Source organism: Myodes glareolus, chromosome 1 (genome assembly GCF_982192425.1).
Source record: "Myodes glareolus chromosome 1, mMyoGla1.1, whole genome shotgun sequence".
In the NCBI taxonomy this organism is placed as follows: Eukaryota; Metazoa; Chordata; class Mammalia; order Rodentia; family Cricetidae; genus Myodes; species Myodes glareolus.
Window position 1 is genome coordinate 3,152,774 of NC_142026.1, and position 19,521 is coordinate 3,172,294.

The window sequence follows — 19,521 nt, forward strand, 5'->3', positions numbered from 1 at the left end:
GCCATTTATACTAGATTTAGAACCTTTTTCTAGAAAAGGATGTTTGATTGTATTGAATTGATTAAAATTTATATTCATGTTTTTTAGTAATGCTTAGAAAGTTGCTATGTATGAGTGCTTATTTGGCTTTGTCTTTCTAGGAATGGTATTCTCATTCACATCTTATCTTGTTTTCCCCCTAGTTGTGGCAATTTATGATTATACAAAAGACAAGGAAGATGAGCTGTCCTTTCAGGAAGGAGCCATTATTTATGTCATCAAGAAGAATGACGATGGTTGGTATGAGGGAGTAATGAATGGAGTGACTGGGCTCTTCCCCGGGAATTACGTTGAGTCCATCATGCATTATTCAGAGTAAAGCTCAGCACAGCTGTGCTTCCCTCTCAGAAAGTCAGGTCTTCCCAGATTAGCTAGAGGCCCTGGGAATTTCCTCCCAGTGAAACAAATGAAGTATACAAATGATGAAGTTATTTCTTTTTTCTATGTTTGGTTCATCCCCTAGTATTAAAAACAAAAAAATCAAATTCGAGTCTGAACAAATGGATCTTCTTGCCGTTATTTGCACGACACTGTCTGGATTGAAAATGTGACCATTTCTCATTCTATAGAAGGCATAACAACAAGAACATATAGCTAAAACAAATCAGACCAAGACTGGCTTGAAAAAAGTCTGGGATCATTCTCAGGAATACTGTACACCCTTGAATTTCTCTTCCTGCAGAATCTGTGACATTGGATATTCATTGCCTCTGCCTTGGGGTTAGTCTCATGGTCCAGTGGACACCCTTGCCCCTTACTTTCATGTGGAGAGGAAGGAATTACTGTTTAAATACCGTATTTAACTACTTTTGGATTGTTTCAAAGGCTGTTTTTAACACTGTAAATCCTGTGTTCTCTTAACACTGGAGTGTGCTAGGTGAGTTAATACTGAACTCCCTTGCATCCTGTTGTTTGTAGATTATAAGGATGACAAAATGTGAGTCTCCAAACATTTCCACACTCCCAGTCACCACAGTTTGATTTTAATTTACTGTTGCATGAGGCTGCATTGCTGATAACAGCCGGTGAACCTGATAAAAAATGTGATCGAGACTTGTACTGAGGTAGATGTGTGAAACTGGACACAAAGCTACCTAAGGCTTTGAAGGGAAGAGCTTAAGTGCTCCTTCAGGAAGGTCTTAGGTCAGGAAGTCAGACCAGTTGTTCCTGTTCTTCTGATATTTAAAAACATTGTTTTTCTTATTTTTAGAAGAGACTTGGTGTCAGGTCTCTTGACAGTCACTGGATTGGGAGTGACAGGTGCTACTGTGCTCTTGGCCTGCTATCAGTGGCAGTGTTAGCTGATGTGGAGCCATTTTTCTTATTTTCTCAGCTCTAGAACAGTAAATATTCCCATGATTTGGTATGATTGGACTCTAAAGTAGACAATCCTAGGAAGATCTGAACCTCGTGATTCAGACTCAAGTGTAGTATAAAAGACTTGTAGGACAAAATACTTACCCAGTCACAGTGATGAGCCAGTATGATTTTGAAATAATGGGCAACTCCCTCATCTACAATTAATTTAAATTTAGTGGTGTTTGTACATCTGGTGGCTTTAACAATCACATCTGTAATTAGAGGTGTTGCTGCCCAGTAGGTGAATACCATGGTGGGTCAGTTTGTGGTTAGAACCAAAGCTTCCCTGTGGATTCTTACCTATTCTTACATGAATAGGCCAGAAAGAATCTGACCAGGAAACTTTACCTGAAGAGTTAAAAGAGGAAATAATCGCTATGTATAATTAAGATGCAGGCCTTGAATGTGCTGGATAGTGATGCTAGAATAATTTGGTTGAAAAATGAGTAAGTGTTGTAGAAGGGAAAAAAAGCAGGTCATGGAGACAGAAGCTAATTCCACTTAGAGATCTGTTATCTGAGTTTTGCTGTGTAACTGAGACTCAACCAGTTTCTTGCCTAAGACTTGTTTTTTTTGCTTTAAAATTGCAGGATTTTGTTTGTTTTCAGACATGGTGTTCCTTCTGCTTTAACCTCCCCAAACTAGGATTATAAGCAGGAGCATCATTAGAATATTAGGCATCAACCTTTTTTTTCTTTTCTTTTTTAAAACATACTTCAGCCATTATACTTTTAGATGTTTCTGAACACTTTGGATTCATCTTTAACATGCTTCTAGTATACGTTCCACTTCATGCTTTTGCTAGGTCGTATTGACTATCTTCAGGATAATGTCCCTGAATGTCCTCTGAACCTTTCGCTCCATTATGGACGCAGCAAGACTATATATGAATATGTTTAACTTTGCTTGTATTGGTACGTGGAAACTTTTGAAAATAGTTGCACTAATTATTTATTTAAGTAGCCATTTGTTGAGCAAGCTTAATGGATTAATAAGACGATGTTTGGAAACCCAGGAAACAGCTAGCTTGTGGAGTCACAGAAGGAACACAGCTGACCTGTTGAGTTAAGGTTCCAAGAATACTTTGTGTTGGATACTTGCACTGGGGGAATCCACAGGTCAGCTGATTCCTCCCAGTTGTATTACTGAGTACTGATGCGATTTTACAAAAACAAAAAAAGCGATCTGTTGGATTTTTTTTCATCTTTTGAATTTTTACAATTTTGAATTCTATAAATTGTCTTGGAAGGATACTCTGTAACAATGAACCAGGCCTACAGTAATTGGAGACTTTTAATGTATGTAATATTTTGTAGATTGCATGCTGTTAATACTGTGAGGTTATCTCTTATTTTATTGTAAATTTTCCCATTTATTTGCCCATAAACTAAAATACAGTTGATATTAGAAATTTTAAACGAATGTTGAAACTTTGCTGCTTTTCCAGGTCACGGGTGCTTTTAAGGCTTTGTTTGGTCTTCCTTGAGATTTCTGATTACCCTTAAAAAAAACTGGATATTTGTCTCTTTTTTGCTATTAATATTTGAAGGTCAGTGGATCTGAGTGAAAATACATTCTTGTGCTGGACCTTATAGCCAAGGCAAATTAGAAACAAAAATAGTGCCAATGTTTTGAAATCTAGATCCAAGAGATTTCAGCCTGCTGTGTTTGGAATAAATATGAATTTTTAAAGATGTCTCCTACAGTATTTTCCTTTTGGTTACTTCCTTCTCTCTTCCTAAGAGGCACCTGCTGTTCCTATCTTGGGATCGGTACAGGACTGCTGATTTTGCTGTTCCTAAAAGCCACTGGGTGACATCTTCCTTACCCTTACTACTGCTGTGTATTGCCTAGCTAGAGACTGGTTTGTGCATCTTTACAGTTGATATCTGCAATGTAGTTGGACTCATTAACAGTTTTATGATGATTCTTATGCATGGGGCATCAAAACGATAGCTTGCTTTTATTTTTCACTTTTCATTTTCTTTAAAGGTCCTGCAGAGTTATCCTGCAGCCTAACTCTTGTTTTACCTTATTACCCTCTGTCCTTATGGAGAGAACATGGTGTGTCCTGACAGCCGCCTTTACTTCTAAAAAGGGCTTTGGTGAAGAAGTGATAGATTGATTGCTAAATCTTTGAAATGAATGGGAGTTGTTTACTTCTGAATACATTTGACCAGGAACTGATGTGTGTGGAGATGACATTTCTCTAACACTGTTTATTTGGAATCAAAGAATTTTGGAACTCATAAGCTTTAAAATGCTTGTTCCAGTCACTTTAACAATGAGGTCAAATGCTTTGTTTCAGAGAAACAGCTATTTAGTCTTAGAACTCAGTCTTCTCTCCAGTGTACAAACTGTTGTAATTAAATGTGCTTTATTTTTCTTTAGAAAGCAACAGTTCTTGTTTTTAGGATAACACTTGAAAAGATAAGCCATGTTTTGACAAATAACCACCCAAGTATTCACATTGTTCAAGCTTAAGTGCAACCTGAGTAGAAATAATCATTTCCCTTCTAAAACTTTACTTGTAAACACATTTCCATACAGCTGTGTGTAGTAAGAATGCATTATATTTAGTTCTACGCTGGCAGGAGCAGAGCAGAGCACAACACAGTACACAGCCTTACTTATTGAGAGCCTTACAAAGTCACTGAATGGAGGCATTGAGCTTGCTATTAAGTTTACTTTATGCTCTTTTTTAAATTGAGAATCTCTATTTAAAAAAAAAAATCAAGTGAAATGACAGGCATAGCTGTGTAAATGATCCTTGCTAATAAATATGTTACATTTTTGTAAGACAAAAAACTTATTTTCACATTAAACTGGAGCCTCTTTTGCAAGTCCAGAATTCTATGGAAAAGCAGTTTTTAATCATATTTTGTGTCCATGTACTTTTTGTCTTAACGAAATGGTTTACAAAAAGAATGTAAACAGTTTATGATCTGGCCAGTTAACACCTTATAGCTCCAAGAGAGTTGGTGGTACTGAGTAAAAACCATTCAGGCAACTTGAGTGGGCAAGTATTGCCAGTAACATTCCTTATGTGCGCTATTGAGCACCTCCAGAAGAGTGAGGGACATTCACTTAATTTTTAAATTGTATTGGAATAATTACTGCTGTGTACTAAGAACTTGACCCAAATAAAAATCACACGAAGTATATCCCAGTGTCTTGGCAGAATTATTTATGTATTCACTACTTCTTTCTAACGTGGTTCTAAATATTGATGGTACTATTCAGTTACTTATTTACCTAAGACTTTGAATAGTGTCGAACCTTTAATAAGTTTGGTATCTGAAATCCCTCAATTATAAACTGCTTTTTCCAAATATACCTAAGTGTTAAGTGTAAATTTTTCCATCACTGGAATGAGGTTGATTAAAAACACAAGTGTTAGTTAAGATCCCAGATGATAATTTAACTACAGAAGTTTTCTAGTGATTTGTCTAAGTAATAAATGGGCAATCTCCAGAGTAAGGACACTAGCTGCCTTACAAGTAAGTCCATAGTCCTCACTGCCTGTGTCAGTTCCATGGGAAAAGCTCAACTGAATCATTTTCAAAGGATGTTTTCAAGAAAAAGATTTCTCTATAAATAAAAGGGTTCACAACTGGTAGCACTGACAGATGATGAATAACTTTTATTATAGTGTGATGATAAATAGTAAGGTGATTTGTAATCTGTAACTAAACATATCCACTTGTGATATGGCAGTCCCAGTACGTAATTGTACTTCCAGTCATTGCAGGAGTAGGGGAGGAGGATCCTTTTTGGCATTAGTTTTTACCCAGTTGAACTCACTCAATACAAAATAAAAAGATCAAGGGCTAGAGAAATGGCTCAACAGTTAACAGCACTTAAGAGAACCTGGGTTTGGTTTCCAATCCCACATGCTAGTTCACAACATTCTGAAGTTGTAGATCATATACTCAAGAAGGCTCTCTCTCTCTCTCTCTCTCTCTCTCTCTCTCTCTCTCTCTCTCTCTCTCTCTGACACACACACAATTTTGTGGGGGTGGGAGTGGTTTTAAGACAAAGTTTTCTTCTGTGTGTAGCCCTGACAGTCCTGGAACTCTCTCATCAGTAGACCAGGCTGGCCTTGAACTCAATAAGATCCACCTCCCTCTGCCTTCTGAGTGCTGGTAAAGGTGTGTACCACCACTGCCCACCTTACTTTTAATCTACAAAACCCACTCATAAAAGGCTATCACCACTTTTAAGATAGATTTTTTTTTTACACATTTATTGCATATGTGTACACAGGCAGAGGATAACTTGTGGGAATTGGTTCTTTCTACCCACCTGAGTTCCAGGGATTTGAACTCCCATTATCAGGGCTCTTGGCAAACACCTTTATTCATCAGCCCTTAATCACTCCCTAATTAGTAATATTTAATGACTTGTAAAGAAGCAAAACACTCTGAACTGTAGTTAATTCACCTACAACACTTAATTTATCCTGACACAACAAGCTTTAAAACCAGGTTCTTTGAAGAATTTACTTTTATTATTATGTATGTATGCCACACGTGTTCAGGTGCCTTTGGAGGCCAGAAGAGGACATTGGATCCTTTGGAGCTGGAGTTATAGGTGGTTTTGAGTTGCCCGCGTGGGTGCTGGGAACTGAACTCTGGTCCTCTGGAAGAGCAGAAAGCATTCTTAACATCTGAGTCATCTTTCCAGTCCTATAAAACCAGGTTCTTAGTGGTATTCATCCAAAGCACTCAAAATCCTTGTGTTTAAATGGAGTCTATTTAATTTTTTTTTTAAATTAAGGATTGGGCTTGATGACATAAAATACGTAACTACAAAAACAAATTTACTCTGTCTATCCGACCACTGTCCCAAGCCGTTACAATAGTTTGTGACAAGTGGCAAGTTATAACTCAGAAACTTAATCCAGCAGAAGAAAAAACATCATCAGTAGTACTGAATGAATATATCTTTCTCATATATATGTGTGTGTGTAGTGTGTGTGTGTGTGTACATACAGCTTTGCACAATCAGGGAGCAAGGCACATGATGAAATGAGTGTACATTTATGCAGAAGAAAATAATAAAGGCTGAAAGAAAACCACAACTTCATCTTTAACAAATTGTGCATAATCTTTTGAATAATGACCTTTCTGGTACATTTGTTATCTTCATGCCTTAAAAAAGTATACTATTGTTTGTATCATGACAAAATTCCCACAGCTAGAAGTCAGAGTGAGCCTTGACTCCATTTTTGGAATAAAAATAAAAAAACAGGGAAAGAAGACAACAACCCATTGAAGACAGTAAATAGTATTTTTACAACACTTAGCACAATCTAATCATAGTTTACCTTATTCATCTCTGCTCTGGAGGAAGAGTTTACTAAGTGGCTGATATTAAAACTAAGCAAAGTCATTTCAAACATTCCAATTAATGCTTATTTTCTAGGAGGGACTATTTACAAATACAGGAAAAACTAGGAGGTGGAATTATGAAAACCAGCATTTTTGGAATTAAATTGTAACAAATTTAACGAATGGATAGTTTCTAAAAATGTATTCCCTGTTTCCCTTGTCTTCCTAAGAAGTTGATGCTTTAACAATCACTTGCTTGAAATTCATAGCTTAAGAACAACATGCTCCCAAATCTGGCCAGCTCTTAAAACAGAACTCAGTGTTGACTTGAGCCACTTCTCTAAATATCTTTGGTAGAAAACAGACTCCATTTAGGTGGATGAGAACTTCTCCTGTAATACAAGACAGTCATCCCCCTCCATTTCTGCCAAAACTTCAAAAATACTTACCTGTCCCCTCTTTCATTAGCACCTCAAAGTTTACTTGGTGGTTTTTGTTGTTTTTACATGCTATTCCTCTAACGAGTTCAAGCACGGGGGTTATAGCAGACAGCTGTCTAGGACGGTTTACTTCAGAGCAAACCAGAGTCCCCTGCCTTCCAACACATTATAGTTGTTTCATTAAGCAATTCTTTACTTAAATTTTAGTTGTCTTTTACATATAAACCCCTAAGGGCACTGCACACTTGTAATTTTGATGGTAGAGTGTTAAACATGTTTTCACTAGGTTTTCAAAGGACCATCTAGAAAGATGGTGGGGCCCCCCCTCACCTTGCATTTCCCTTTGGGTCAACTTTGATAGAGGTCACATATAACAGATAATAAAAAGTTAAAAAATTAACAGTTCAAAAGATTTTTGTAATTTGAAAGGAACTTTTTTTTCTTTAAAAAAAAGCCATCTTCATGTATAAACAAAAATAATTATCCCAGTTTTATCGAAAGCTATCACACAACCATACAGGGCATTGTTTTAATTGTTCTAAACTGGTGTAAAATCTGGAATTACATCAGTTATATTGCTAGTTTTGGTGATACGAAAAATGCTTTAAATGGGTTTATTTGCTTAAACACTGCCCTTGTGTTTGTAACATAAAACTGCTTTATTTGAGTAGCGAAGGTGACAACATGTTCTGTTGGAAGTCTGAGGAACCACTTCACACTGCTGCCCAGCTCCTAAACCCAGGATTCTGTTGATCTAGACCTTAGAGTTGTTACCCTGTTAGAATTACTGTGACCTCTCAATTCTAATTTACCAAAGTACAATACAGGGAATAGACCCAAAACAGTTCTCAGCCCATTGCAAGATACACCATCAGTGGGTAAGAGCACCTTGATTTTGGACGACTTAAGAAAAAGCAAAAACAGAAACAAAAAAAAGCATTGTTATCTCTCTTCATTGTCTAATGAAAATAGGTCTTTTTGATAATCTTTAAGATCCAGCCATCTTTCTTATGTTAAAAAGTTTAGACATTGGAAAAAAAAGTGTTAACAGTTAAGTAGATGTCTGAAACAGACCTTTTTTCCTCCAAATGAGAATTACAGTGGGTAAAAGATGAGAGAAAGCATATTAAATCTTTTGGGACTAAACGCCAAGCTGGGGAGACTTAATATACAGTATACTCAGGCCAGCACCTGTGGATCACCGTTAGGTCATTTTATTGAGAACAAGTTTGGCTGCTTCAGAGTTGGTGCCCAAACTTTAAGTACTAAGACTTGAAATTAATGTATAATAAAAATTGAGGTCACCAAACCAATTCTGAAAAGCACCTATCTGTGTCTGCCCTCAGGAGCAAAGGTCCTTCACTGTTCACTGTTAATGTCCAGGCAGCCTCCACAGGCCTCTCACTGCCTGAAAAGGCCGTGTGAGCTGAGCTGCTGAGCTACGGGCGGTGGAAGAAGGCACAGAACTAGTGTTGGCTGGCAGTAGGTCTTGTCCGAGAACACACCAGAGAAAAAGAAAGAAAACTACATCTCAGCACTAAGCAGTGAGAAAAAAAAAAATTGGAATGTGGCACTTTGGTTTATTGTTTTTTTATTAACAGTTATTTCTGTCTCTGGAGAACTATAAAGAAACTGCATGCTGTCACATGATAAGTTAGAATGGACAGTGGACCACCCCCTCGTTTTCTTGGCATTACTAGTATTCAATCAAAGGTATCTGTTCTCCCAAGAAAATAAAACCAGAAGCAGTGCTTCAGGATGGACTTGGGAGTTCCCATGGAGTCCACATTGAAAAAAAATGAAGGTTGTTGATTTAGGGCTCAATCTAGATTGGAGGTACATATTTTTGCACTCAAGGAAATCTTAAGTTGTCTAGCTGGGTTAATTTAAAAAGAAAACACAAACCCTAGAGATAAACCCCAGGAATAACTGATCTGCACTCTTGATTGTCTGTAGATTGAATGGAGAACTGCAGGTTGATTTGCATGAGGAAGTAATTCAGTGTGGCTTGGCATCTGTATTCAGATTAAATACATTTGTTGTACATGTTGAAACTAACAATGCAGTTAAAGATCATTTCATAATAAGAAATGTAAGCACACAAATACTTGGTGAGCAGTTTCAAAGATTAAAAAAAAATCTAAGTAGGGTTTTTTAAAAAGCACAATGACTTTTAGTCTTTTCCCCCCTAACTGCATGGCTATCTGAAGAGTGGCTGGAGATGTGTGGGAGGTGCCACTTACACATCTTTATGATGTGGTTCCTTAATGGAAATTAGTGTAGTGAAACTTGACACCCAGTGTGAAGACTTTTATCTTCTTTACCCAGATTCATTAGAGTCACTTTCTGCTTGAGGGACAGGACCAAAAGATTTCTTCATTTGGTGCTGGTTATCTTTACAACAGTCACAGGCTCTTTACAAGATGTGCTCATTTGTAAAAAGTGGGATGGCCAGTCTTTATTCTCTTGCTTAAAATAACTAGGATTGCATTGCATCTATCACTCTAAGTTGGTAAGTACACACTTTTCTCATGTACCAAGAAAAAAATTACCAAAAGCACAGAGAACAGTGTGAACATAGTAGTGCCATCAGTGCGTGCTCACTGCAAGTGGACTATGACACGGCCCCATCAGCACACATGGCTACCTGTAAAAGCCCTACACTCAAGCTAAACAGAAAAGATCTTAGCAGCTCCAGTAGCTATGGATGAAATTATGGAAACTCATTTTGATCATGATAGTCCTATCCCAAATGGATTCTTTGCTTTAAAACTTGATGAATGATATTTTCCTATCGTCTTTATCGCTCATGGAGAACAACTTGTAAAGAAGGCATTGCAGAAGTTGACTTTGTTTTTAATGATGTACTGCATTGGGCACAGGGAGTATATTTCATATTTGTACTATCCACAGATTCAAATGTCTACTAATGTACACACTATATGTGAAGGTAAATGACCCAAAGACATAATTGGGGCAGTACATTACAGTGTGTACTGGACATTCTACAAAAAAGCAAGACTCCTGAAATCAAACTGATGAAGCTTTGCAAGACTACTGAAAGTAGTTAGGATTATAGCATTAAATATTTCTTGTGTTGTAGGCAAAAAGCTTACCTCAAGATGTGGCTGGGGTCATGGCAGGACTACTGCAACTAGAACAGCCATGACTTTCCTATGTACAACCACAATGTCTTCAGCATTTCCCCTTCCTGCGCCATTTACCCGTTCTGTATATTGAAGGTTTTCCTGAACTAAAGTGCCCCTTTATATGTAGTATTTAAGCGTCAGTTAAGCAGTTCTAAATTCAGCCAACTGGGAAAAACAAAAAAGCCCTACAGATATAGCAGACATTCTCATGATATCCTCAAACTGAGAAACTGTCCATCTATTTCTTCTATGACACATGCACATGTGGCACATGGACAGACAGTTTTGAAATACCTTCTAGATTTTGGTCCAATCCGTATGATAAACAAATTATAAGTGACAACATATCTCCTCCTATGTCTTCTTCCACTCAAAAATACAAAACCCTATTTTCTGATTAGGAGGCAAAAGAAATAAATAGAATCAGTTCTCTCCATATATACACATTCACAGATGTATACATACGTATATACACACAATCTGTAAAGCTGTGTGTACATGTGTACACACAGGCAGCACATATACACACAAACACACATATAGCTGGACACTACCTGAATAACATATCAGGAGGCTCTGAACACCTGGATTCACAGATGATTAGGTAAACTGATTGTAGAACTGATTATAGATATTAAGTCTTGTGGCTACCAGTCTCTTGAGAGCTTAGTATTCTGGTCTCTTTTAGGGGGAGTGGGAGGGGGTCCTCTTCGCAATGTTGCATAGCCTGAAATATGACTGCCTCCAAAACCAGCCTTCTGCTGGTCAGACAGCAGTTCTGGTGGTGGTGGGGGTAGTGCCATGTCGTCCATGGTGGCTGTGGGTTCTGCTCTGGACATTCGTGAAGAGGAGAGGGAGCCATGCCGCGTGATAGACTTGCGCTGCAGTGTCCTGTTAAGATCAGCTAGGAATCCAGGCTGGACACTAAGGCTGGATTTGGGAGAGGTGGGCACTTGTGGCACAACTGTGGTCATCACTGGTTGCTCAGAGATGTCAGCTTGAGTGAGGCGGGTGCTATCATTTCGTTTGGGTCGGGTGGGTGGGGCCTTCTTCACAGATGTTTTAGACCATAGCTGTGGCTGAGGATTAACAACTGCCACTTTGGGGGAGGTGTTTCCCGAGAATATGGCTGGAATCTCAATAGGGGGCAGAGGAAGCTCTATTTCAGGTGGAGGGGGTGGAAAGTCAGAATCGGATGGAGGAGATGGAAATTCCACTACGGAGTCATTTCCACGCCCACTCAGAACAGAAGGTGTTGTGGACACACTCCCTTGCTGGTGGATTCCAGGAAGATTGACTCCAGAAAGGTGTAGTTTCCCAGGTTTGGGAGGTGCTGCAGGAGGAGGTGGGGTCTCTTTGTGGGGAGATCCCGATTCTGCTGGCGGTGCAAACTTGCTGACTAGACTGTCTACCGAGGGTCGCTTGGGCTCAGGGTGCTCGGCAGACTTAATGCTGGAGTTGCGCTGTGGGGTTGGGGGTGGTTTCTTTCCCCCAGGGCTGGACATCTTACTTGGCTTTTTGCCTGGAGATCCACCTTTGTCAGGGATAGGTGAAGCCATGGGTGGCACTGGTGGTGGGGTTGGGGCTGGGGCTGGGCTTGGAGGAAGTGGAGGAGGAAACACCAGGCTGCTTTCTGGAGGGGGAGGAGGGAAATCTGGGGAAGGGACAGGGATTGAGCTGGGTTGCCACTTGGGTTTTGCTTTCACTGCAGGAGGGGACTGTGAGGTGACACTTGCTGGGAGAGGTTTTAGGGGCTGTGAGTCCACAGGAGGAGTGGGAGAGGGTGGAAACTGACTGGCTATCTGCTTCACAACTGAGGGCATGGGGGACAGTGGAGAGGGGGGTGGCTTCACCCCAAAGCTCTGCTGCTTTGGTAGTGTTGGTGGTGGACATGGAGCAGGCTGAACAGGGGGAGAGGGTGGAATGTGAGAAATGGGGAAAACTGGCTGTTTCTTTGCTGGGGGCACTGGAGGTGCAGGGGTGGGTGGTACAGCTTGTGCCACTATTGATGGTACAGTTTTGGTGCTGACTGAAAGAGGAATGGTAACTAGGGGTTTAGGGGGTGCTTGAGGAGGGCCAGTTGCAGGGATGGGAGGAGCTGGTGGGGGTATGGGAGGTGCCACTTGATGAACTTGATGAATCTTTAGTGGAGGGGGTTGGGAGCAGAACTGTGGCAGGGACGGGGCACATGGCACTGGCTTTAACTGGGCCATGGCTGAACCAGGGGTTGGTGGTGGTGGAGGAGGAGGGGGTGGAGGAATAATTCCATTGGGGGGCACCACAATTTGAGCCTTGAGGGACTGTGAAGCCAAAGGCAGAGGTTGCATCGCTGGGGGTGGCGGAGACTTAAACAGGGACCCTGACTGCTGAGCTGCATTTTGCAGCCTGGTGATTGTGCTGTACTTGACAAACATGGTGGCTGATGAGCCTGCAGAAGGTGTAGACTGGCTAGGGAGAGGAGGAGGAGGAGGAGGTGGTGGTGGTGGTGGTGGTGGTGGTGGAGGTGGCGGAGGAGGAGGAGGTGGAGGAGGAGGAGGCAGAGGGGGTGAAGGTTGTGAGGCAGTATACGGGGTGATGGTCTTAGTTTGAGGGGACAGAGGGGGCATAAGTGAAGTGTAGGACCGATTCATAGATTCCATTCTGGCCTAAAAGGAAGTATAAAAGGGAATTGGGAGAGAGAAAAACACAACAAAACAGTTACAGAGGTAAGCTTTGACTCTATCAAACTAAAAGCAAGGAATCTAGGACATGCATGAAGAGGATGCAGCAGTTGGTGATTATAAAGACAGACAATGTCAGAAAGGTTAAAATCTGATTCTCTAGGTAACAAGGATGCAGAAAACTTGTTTTATCCTGCAATATTCTTTTAACAGCTATACTGACCAATAAATAGTCTAGGAACAAGCTCCTATTGTAAAGTCATTTGGGTGGTAACAGGATATATGATTTCTGACCTTGGCAACTGGACTTTCACAAACCCTGCCCTAGGTCCTCCTGGGACAAGAGTTCACCTTCAGTCCATGACTGCATCCACGTCACGCAGATGCCATCCTAGGGTAAGGAATCCTGGTGGAGTGAGGAGGATAGCTTTTTGATTCTAGTAAGCTGACACATGAGTGTGAGAATGCTCAGCAGTTGTGCACAGTCACACAGGAATCAAAGAACTCAACACACACACTCGTGTTGTGTGAAACATCTGCATCCAACATGCACAGAAGTCCAGCAGTGCAGGTAAGGGGAGCATTCTTTGCATTCTTTACATTTGCTTTACTGGGAAGTACATAAAGAAATGTGTTGTAAACATTACAGCAAAAGATAAAGCATCACACAGAAAAAGCCAGATGAAAATAAGAAGAAACTCTATAGAACTAAAAGAAGTCATCAAGTAGGAGCTAGGGTTTGCCTGTGAGCTGCCGACCACACCATCTGGGTGGTATTAGTACTGCCAAAATGACTACATTCGGTTGCTTGCTGCCTGAACCAACCATATATAAATCTCTGGCTCAAGGACTTCTGAAATAAGAAAATGAAGGAATTTTGATTTAGTAACTTTGGGAATGCCTTTTGAGCTCTTATTTCTGTGAATAAATAACCCATCTCTTTTCAATCACAAATGATATCTGATTGAGATTGAGGGTACTTAGGAAGTGTTCATTCACAGAGCTGAATTCTAATGCCTATCAGGACATTCACATGGTTCTCTAAAAATTATACATGAAAAGAAAAGCATTAGTTTGTAAGATTTGGTTATAGGCGTCACCCAGGTTAATGTATTTCAGAGAACTGCCCTGACTTTAACTTGACCCTGTCTTGCCTGCTTCAGGCCTGCAGACCTTAGCTGTGCGGGCCTTCTCATGTGGCACCTGAGACTGAGGTAACAGAAGAAACACACAGGATCAAGATTCAAACTGACACTATTGCATAGCAGGGTTGATTCTCTTTCGGAAACTACAGTGACAGACTGTTTCCTAATCACAGAGTCTTTGTTTTCCTTGATTTCATATGTGATAAGTAGGTAGCTTTATAATTTAAAATGCACATGGGTCTCACTGTTAATAATTTTTTTTAAATATTTATTTATTATGTATACAATATTCTGTCTGTGTATATGCCTGCAGGCCAGAAGAGGGCACCAGACCTCATTACAGATGGTTGTGAGCCACCATGTGGTTGCTGGGAATTGAACTCAGGACCTTTGGAAGAGCAGGTAATGCTCTTAACCTCTGAGCCATCTCTCCAGCCCCCTTAATAATTTTTAAGGTAAAGACTTTTTTTTTTTGACAGCAGTGAGTGGGAAATTTAACCTGGAGTTTCGTGCATGCTAGACAAGTGCTCTACCACTGAGCTACATCCCCAGCCAAGGCAAAGGTTCTTTTACTCAGACATGTAAAATTACATAGAATATTGTTTCTAGTATGTGCTTTAGTTTCATCTAAATTGGTTCATGGAACTAGGATTGTTGACACAGTCCTACTTAGAAGGCCGAGACAGGAGAATTACACACGGAAGGACAGCTAGAAAAACTAAGTGTGACAGACTATCTCAAAACATAAAAAAAGATTGGGACATAGGTCTGTGACAGAGTTTGCCTAGCATGTGCAAGGTCTAGGTTCAATACCCAGTACTTGGGGAAAAAGGTTCTAGGATTGAAGAGAGAATTAATAAAATTTTCTGATAAGGGATTTTTAACAATGTTTAAAGAATTTAGGTCATTAAAACCAATTATTAACTACTCATTTTTATACCTCCCACCCCCACACCAGTTAATCAACCACATATAAAAATTAGGTAATAAATCTGTTTTGAGGACAAATTTAAATGTTCCTTTTGATTCTCATTTGTGAATGTGTTTGTATTTGTGACTCAGGCCAAAAGAACCATAAGAAAACAAAACAATGACTGTAACAATCAAGAGTCTGGCCAGGGTGCCACTGGCTCCTCAATGATGGATATACCCTTTCTGCTTGAAGTAGTGACTACAGCCAGAACATATCCTTTCTACAGGAATTCTGAGGCTCTCTGATGGAGGACTACTTAGCTAAGAAAACCTATAAGGTCGCTCTCAAATCTTTAACAAAGAAGTCTGTGTGTGCAGTAGATAGGGGTTAATACAAAACTCCCGCTAGGTCAAGTGCAGAGAAAAAGTGGCTGTGCAGTGGTCGGCGCCAAACGGGACACCTACATCACACGGTCTTTCCCCAAGAGGGAGAAAAGGACCCAAGTGGTCAGTGTCTTCAGGGCATGACAGAACCATTGTTCTAATAAGCTCAGCTGTGGTTGCCTGCACAAAAGCAAGTCAGCATTGTAGCAGACAGTGGGAAGGAGTCCATGAGCCCCTACTCCTAACTGGGGAGCAGTTGACAGCTGACGGCTTCTGGAAAATGAAAGAGTCAGTTTTCTGTAATGGTGTGGCTCCTGGTGGCTGCTCAGCTGTGTATATATTAGCAGGACAAACTGGACTAAGTGAATTATTGAAAGGAAAAAAAGGGACATGAACTTGGGGTGTGAGGTGACTCTGGGGAGAGTGGGGATTATTCTTAAAATACTTTGTATTTATGTCTGAAATTTTCCTAATGTATATCCTAATTTATATATATACACATATATATTACATAAAACATATTTTATATATCATATAAAACATATAATATATAAAAGAAAAAATATTTTATATATAATATATATAAAAGAAAAAACTCAACATTATAGCTTGTAATAATGTTGCTGAATATTAATTATCCAAGACTCAGGAATCCAAAACTTTAAGAGTGAATTTAGCCTTCTGCATAAAACATAGTTTGAGAAAATTTGTTGGGGTCTATAGACCTCAAGAATGAACGATAAGGACTGGATCTGAATTAATTAAAAATGAATAAGAATTGTAAGCAACTTCTCTGGGACTTTAGGGCAATGGCACTACATGGTGTTGTTCCAGCAAGCTGGTTATGCTTAACAGGGGAGGGGTTGCTGTAACTTAAAAATGTAAGCTGCTGGTTAAACTCATAAATAACTGCCACTAGAAATCAAGATCTTCGACAACTCTAGATGGTTTCCCTATTATAATATCGGCTGACCCTCTAAGAAGGAAGACTGAAATATTGCCAAATGAGACTCTAATAAGGGAATAAAAGAGTACAAGCTAAACCAGTGGATGATCACAGATTTTTATATGTAAATTAAAACTAGTGTATTACCTTGCTGGACTCTTCCAACTGAGTGCCACGCTTCCAAGCTTCCGAGAAGATGGAGCTCACAGTGCTTTGGGAACGGATGTGCCCTGTGGGTAGGGTGTCAGAGACTCCACTGTCAGACTGATTAGAATGATTTGACTGAGACTCTGTTTAAAATATTTAAAAAATTTCATCAGTTATCATTTTGATTATATGGATATACACATTTTAAATATTATGGGTAAATATTACATAGATGGCAAATCAGCTCATCTTATTCTAAACTCAGCAAATATATTCTAGTAGAAAAACCTTATCTTGATTAATTTGACTCTTTAACTTTTTTAATAGTTCACCATGAAAACCTGACCCCCCAAAACCTGTCTTGGATAAAAATTTACTCTGAAGAAGTTTTAAAAAAGAAAGAAAGAAAGAAAGAAAGAAAGAAAGAAAGAAAGAAAGAAAGAAAGAAAGAAAGAAAGAAAGAAAGAGAAAAGAATTGCTGAGTCATTAATTACATCTACATTATCTTAAGAATCAGGCTTTTTCAGCCATTCAAGAGCAGCTTATAAATTGAGACTCTTCCTTAGCAATCAACAGTATTGGTGAGTTTTCCCAGGGATTCAGGTACTGGCACCACTGAGCAGCAGTCATGCAGAGCCTAGCTTCCAGGCCAGGTGATAGTGGGGAGGGACAAGGGTTGGGAATAAGGCTAACAAGCACCTTTAACTGATGTAGAAACTGGAAGAACTGGAAAGATGACTTCCTGGATTCTAAGGTAATTATATATATACCTCATGTGATGTCTGGCAAGTAGTGGAGACTCAAAGATGTTCCCAGACAAACAATCACTTTGTGAAGAATGGAAGCTATTAAAATAACCCAGTATTCTAAGCCCCAACTTCTTCAAAGTTAAGACCATTCTTAAGGAATATGATGAAAAGCTATGACTATGACACGAGGCTCATTCATTATCCCTATTTGACAAGAGCCTGTAAGACTGAAGTACATGAATGTTTGTGCTCTTCAACATTAATCATTCTGATTTTATGTTTTGCCCTAGAAAGTCTAACATTTCAATGAAGTGTAAGGATGGCATTAGTGAAGGAAAAGGCATATTATTTCATGAGCAATGGAGCTAAGTGCTACGCAACTGAAAAACAGAATATGCCTTTCCTCAACCCGCTGACCTTCTCTGAATCCTACTTGCTGCATGGCTTCCTAACCTTGTCTTTCTAGTCCAACTTCTCAGCATTTTTTCCACTTTAGTGAACATCTCATTTTAGATTTTTATATATTATTTTCATATTAAAATAGAGTAAGTCTGAGTTCTTACCGATTCAGCATCTAGTCTGCCCCATTATTCTGTTTATAGTACATTTGCCATAGCAATGAAAAAACACTGATTTACTAATAACTATATGTCACATTTCATATATCCATACTCTGGTCCAGGATACCACAATATAGTTGGTCATCTTGACTCCTCTGAAAGTTGCTCCCTTTTTTAAAAAATGATTTTGATAGTCTTGAGAACTATTGGTCAAGTCTCATCACACTGTATCAAGGGAACCTACAATCAATGGGACTAAACACTGCTTGTCTACTTTCTTTTTGTGAAGTTTCTGCTTTCTCAACCCTACTTCTTTTTAACGTCAATCACTATGTGTAGCTCTTCAAGAGGGCAACGTGTGTGTACAGAAATCATTTAGAAATATTTTGTGAGGCTAGAGAGATATCTCAAGAGTGTACTATTCTTGCAGAGGACTTGGATTCTGCCCCAGCACCCACATTAGGAAGCTCACAGCTGCTGGTAACTCTAGTTACAGGGACCCAATGCCTTCTTCTGGCCTCCACGAGCACCTACATGTACATGGTACACACAACGTTTGTAGACACACACACAGAGCTGGTGGGACATGAAAAGAGCTGGGGAAAAGGACATTTTAACTAAAATGTACTTAAAGTCTTTAAAAATATTTTGTATGGAAATTATGTTATCACGGATTCAAAGTGATATATCTTCTAATTTGGTTATAATTTTATACCATTGTATGTTTCTTTTGCTCAAAGTTATTTTAGTGTTAGACACTGAAACTTTCTCAAGTTGGCATCTATGCCCCTATGATAATCCCTTATCCTATTTTTAAGTCCTTCTGCTTAAGGCTCATCTTGTATATTCTCTACCACAGCTTTAGAACCAGCTATTTGCCTAAGAGTGCTGGTTCCTTCTTTTGGTTACTTGGCTCTGGGCAGTCTCATTATTACTGGGGTGTCCCTTCTTCTAGACCCCCTCAATGGACAGAACCAGAAAATACATACTTACATATATACATTAAATTTTCACAGATTAGTGTTTGTGTGTGTGTGTGTATCACAATTCCAAATATGCTTTTTATTATTTAGAGGTAATGTCAAATTATGCAATTTTAAGTCATTGAACAATGATTCAGGGAAGATTTTGAAAGAAGCATTTTACAGAAGTTGTGAGTACAGCATACTTACTTAAAAGATATGGGAAGTTGTAATTCTGAACTAGCTGGAAGTGTTTTCCCTGCACGGCAATGTCAGGGATGTACTTCTTCAAGCTTATGAGTACTTCTCCAAGTGACTTCTATATCATGTCTTATTAGTAAGTATGTATGAGTTTTAAAATTAACTTCATAAACTATTACAGTGCATTAGAAGTGCATTTCAGATACTTGTGAATACTTCATAACATTGCACTTTTAACAGTTTTGTGGAGAAATAAGAAAAAAAATACCCACAGATTAGAAATTAGGTGTGGCTGTGGTTTTTAAAAAAAAAGCTGAAATTTCAAGATCTAACACTCTTGATACTGGTAGTAAAATAGTGCTATGTGGTACTTTTGAACTACCTGGGATGCTGGAAGAACTAGATCCAGATTTAATGCTGGAGCTGGATAAAGAAGTCCAATCATAAGCAGACTCTGTCCTCTTCAAGGCTTCTTGGTAATTTGTGTAGAGCTGCTTCCCATACTAAACAAAAGAGGACAAACAGTGACATTAAA

At 39.3% G+C, this 19,521-nt stretch overlaps 2 protein-coding genes across 49 annotated transcripts in view; one reads left to right on the top strand and one right to left on the bottom strand.

The window, feature by feature from the left end:
* Abi2 (abl interactor 2) overlaps positions 1–540 on the top strand; it is an 89,269-nt gene extending 88,729 nt beyond the window's left edge. For all 39 annotated transcript variants that reach the window (XM_087903575.1, XM_087903491.1, XM_087903533.1 and 36 more), the window contains one exon: positions 183–540. In XM_087903575.1, the coding sequence (XP_087759701.1) occupies positions 183–358 (176 nt within the window). In that variant the 3' untranslated portion in view covers positions 359–540. The remainder of the gene's footprint in view (positions 1–182) is intronic.
* A 5,083-nt stretch (positions 541–5,623) lies between these two features.
* Positions 5,624–19,521, bottom strand: part of Raph1 (Ras association (RalGDS/AF-6) and pleckstrin homology domains 1) — a 75,214-nt gene continuing 61,316 nt past the window's right edge. For 2 of the 10 annotated variants that reach the window (XM_048458910.3, XM_085699353.2), the window contains 3 exons: positions 19,369–19,489; positions 16,515–16,657; positions 5,624–12,965 (listed from right to left, as the gene is read on the bottom strand). In XM_048458910.3, the coding sequence (XP_048314867.3) occupies positions 10,968–12,965; positions 16,515–16,657; positions 19,369–19,489 (2,262 nt within the window). In that variant the 3' untranslated portion in view covers positions 5,624–10,967. Of the gene's footprint in view, positions 12,966–13,805; positions 13,834–16,514; positions 16,658–19,368; positions 19,490–19,521 lie in introns of all 10 variants that reach the window. The other 8 variants (XR_015005120.2, XM_085699384.2, XM_085699374.2 and 5 more) reach the window with 8 other exon arrangements.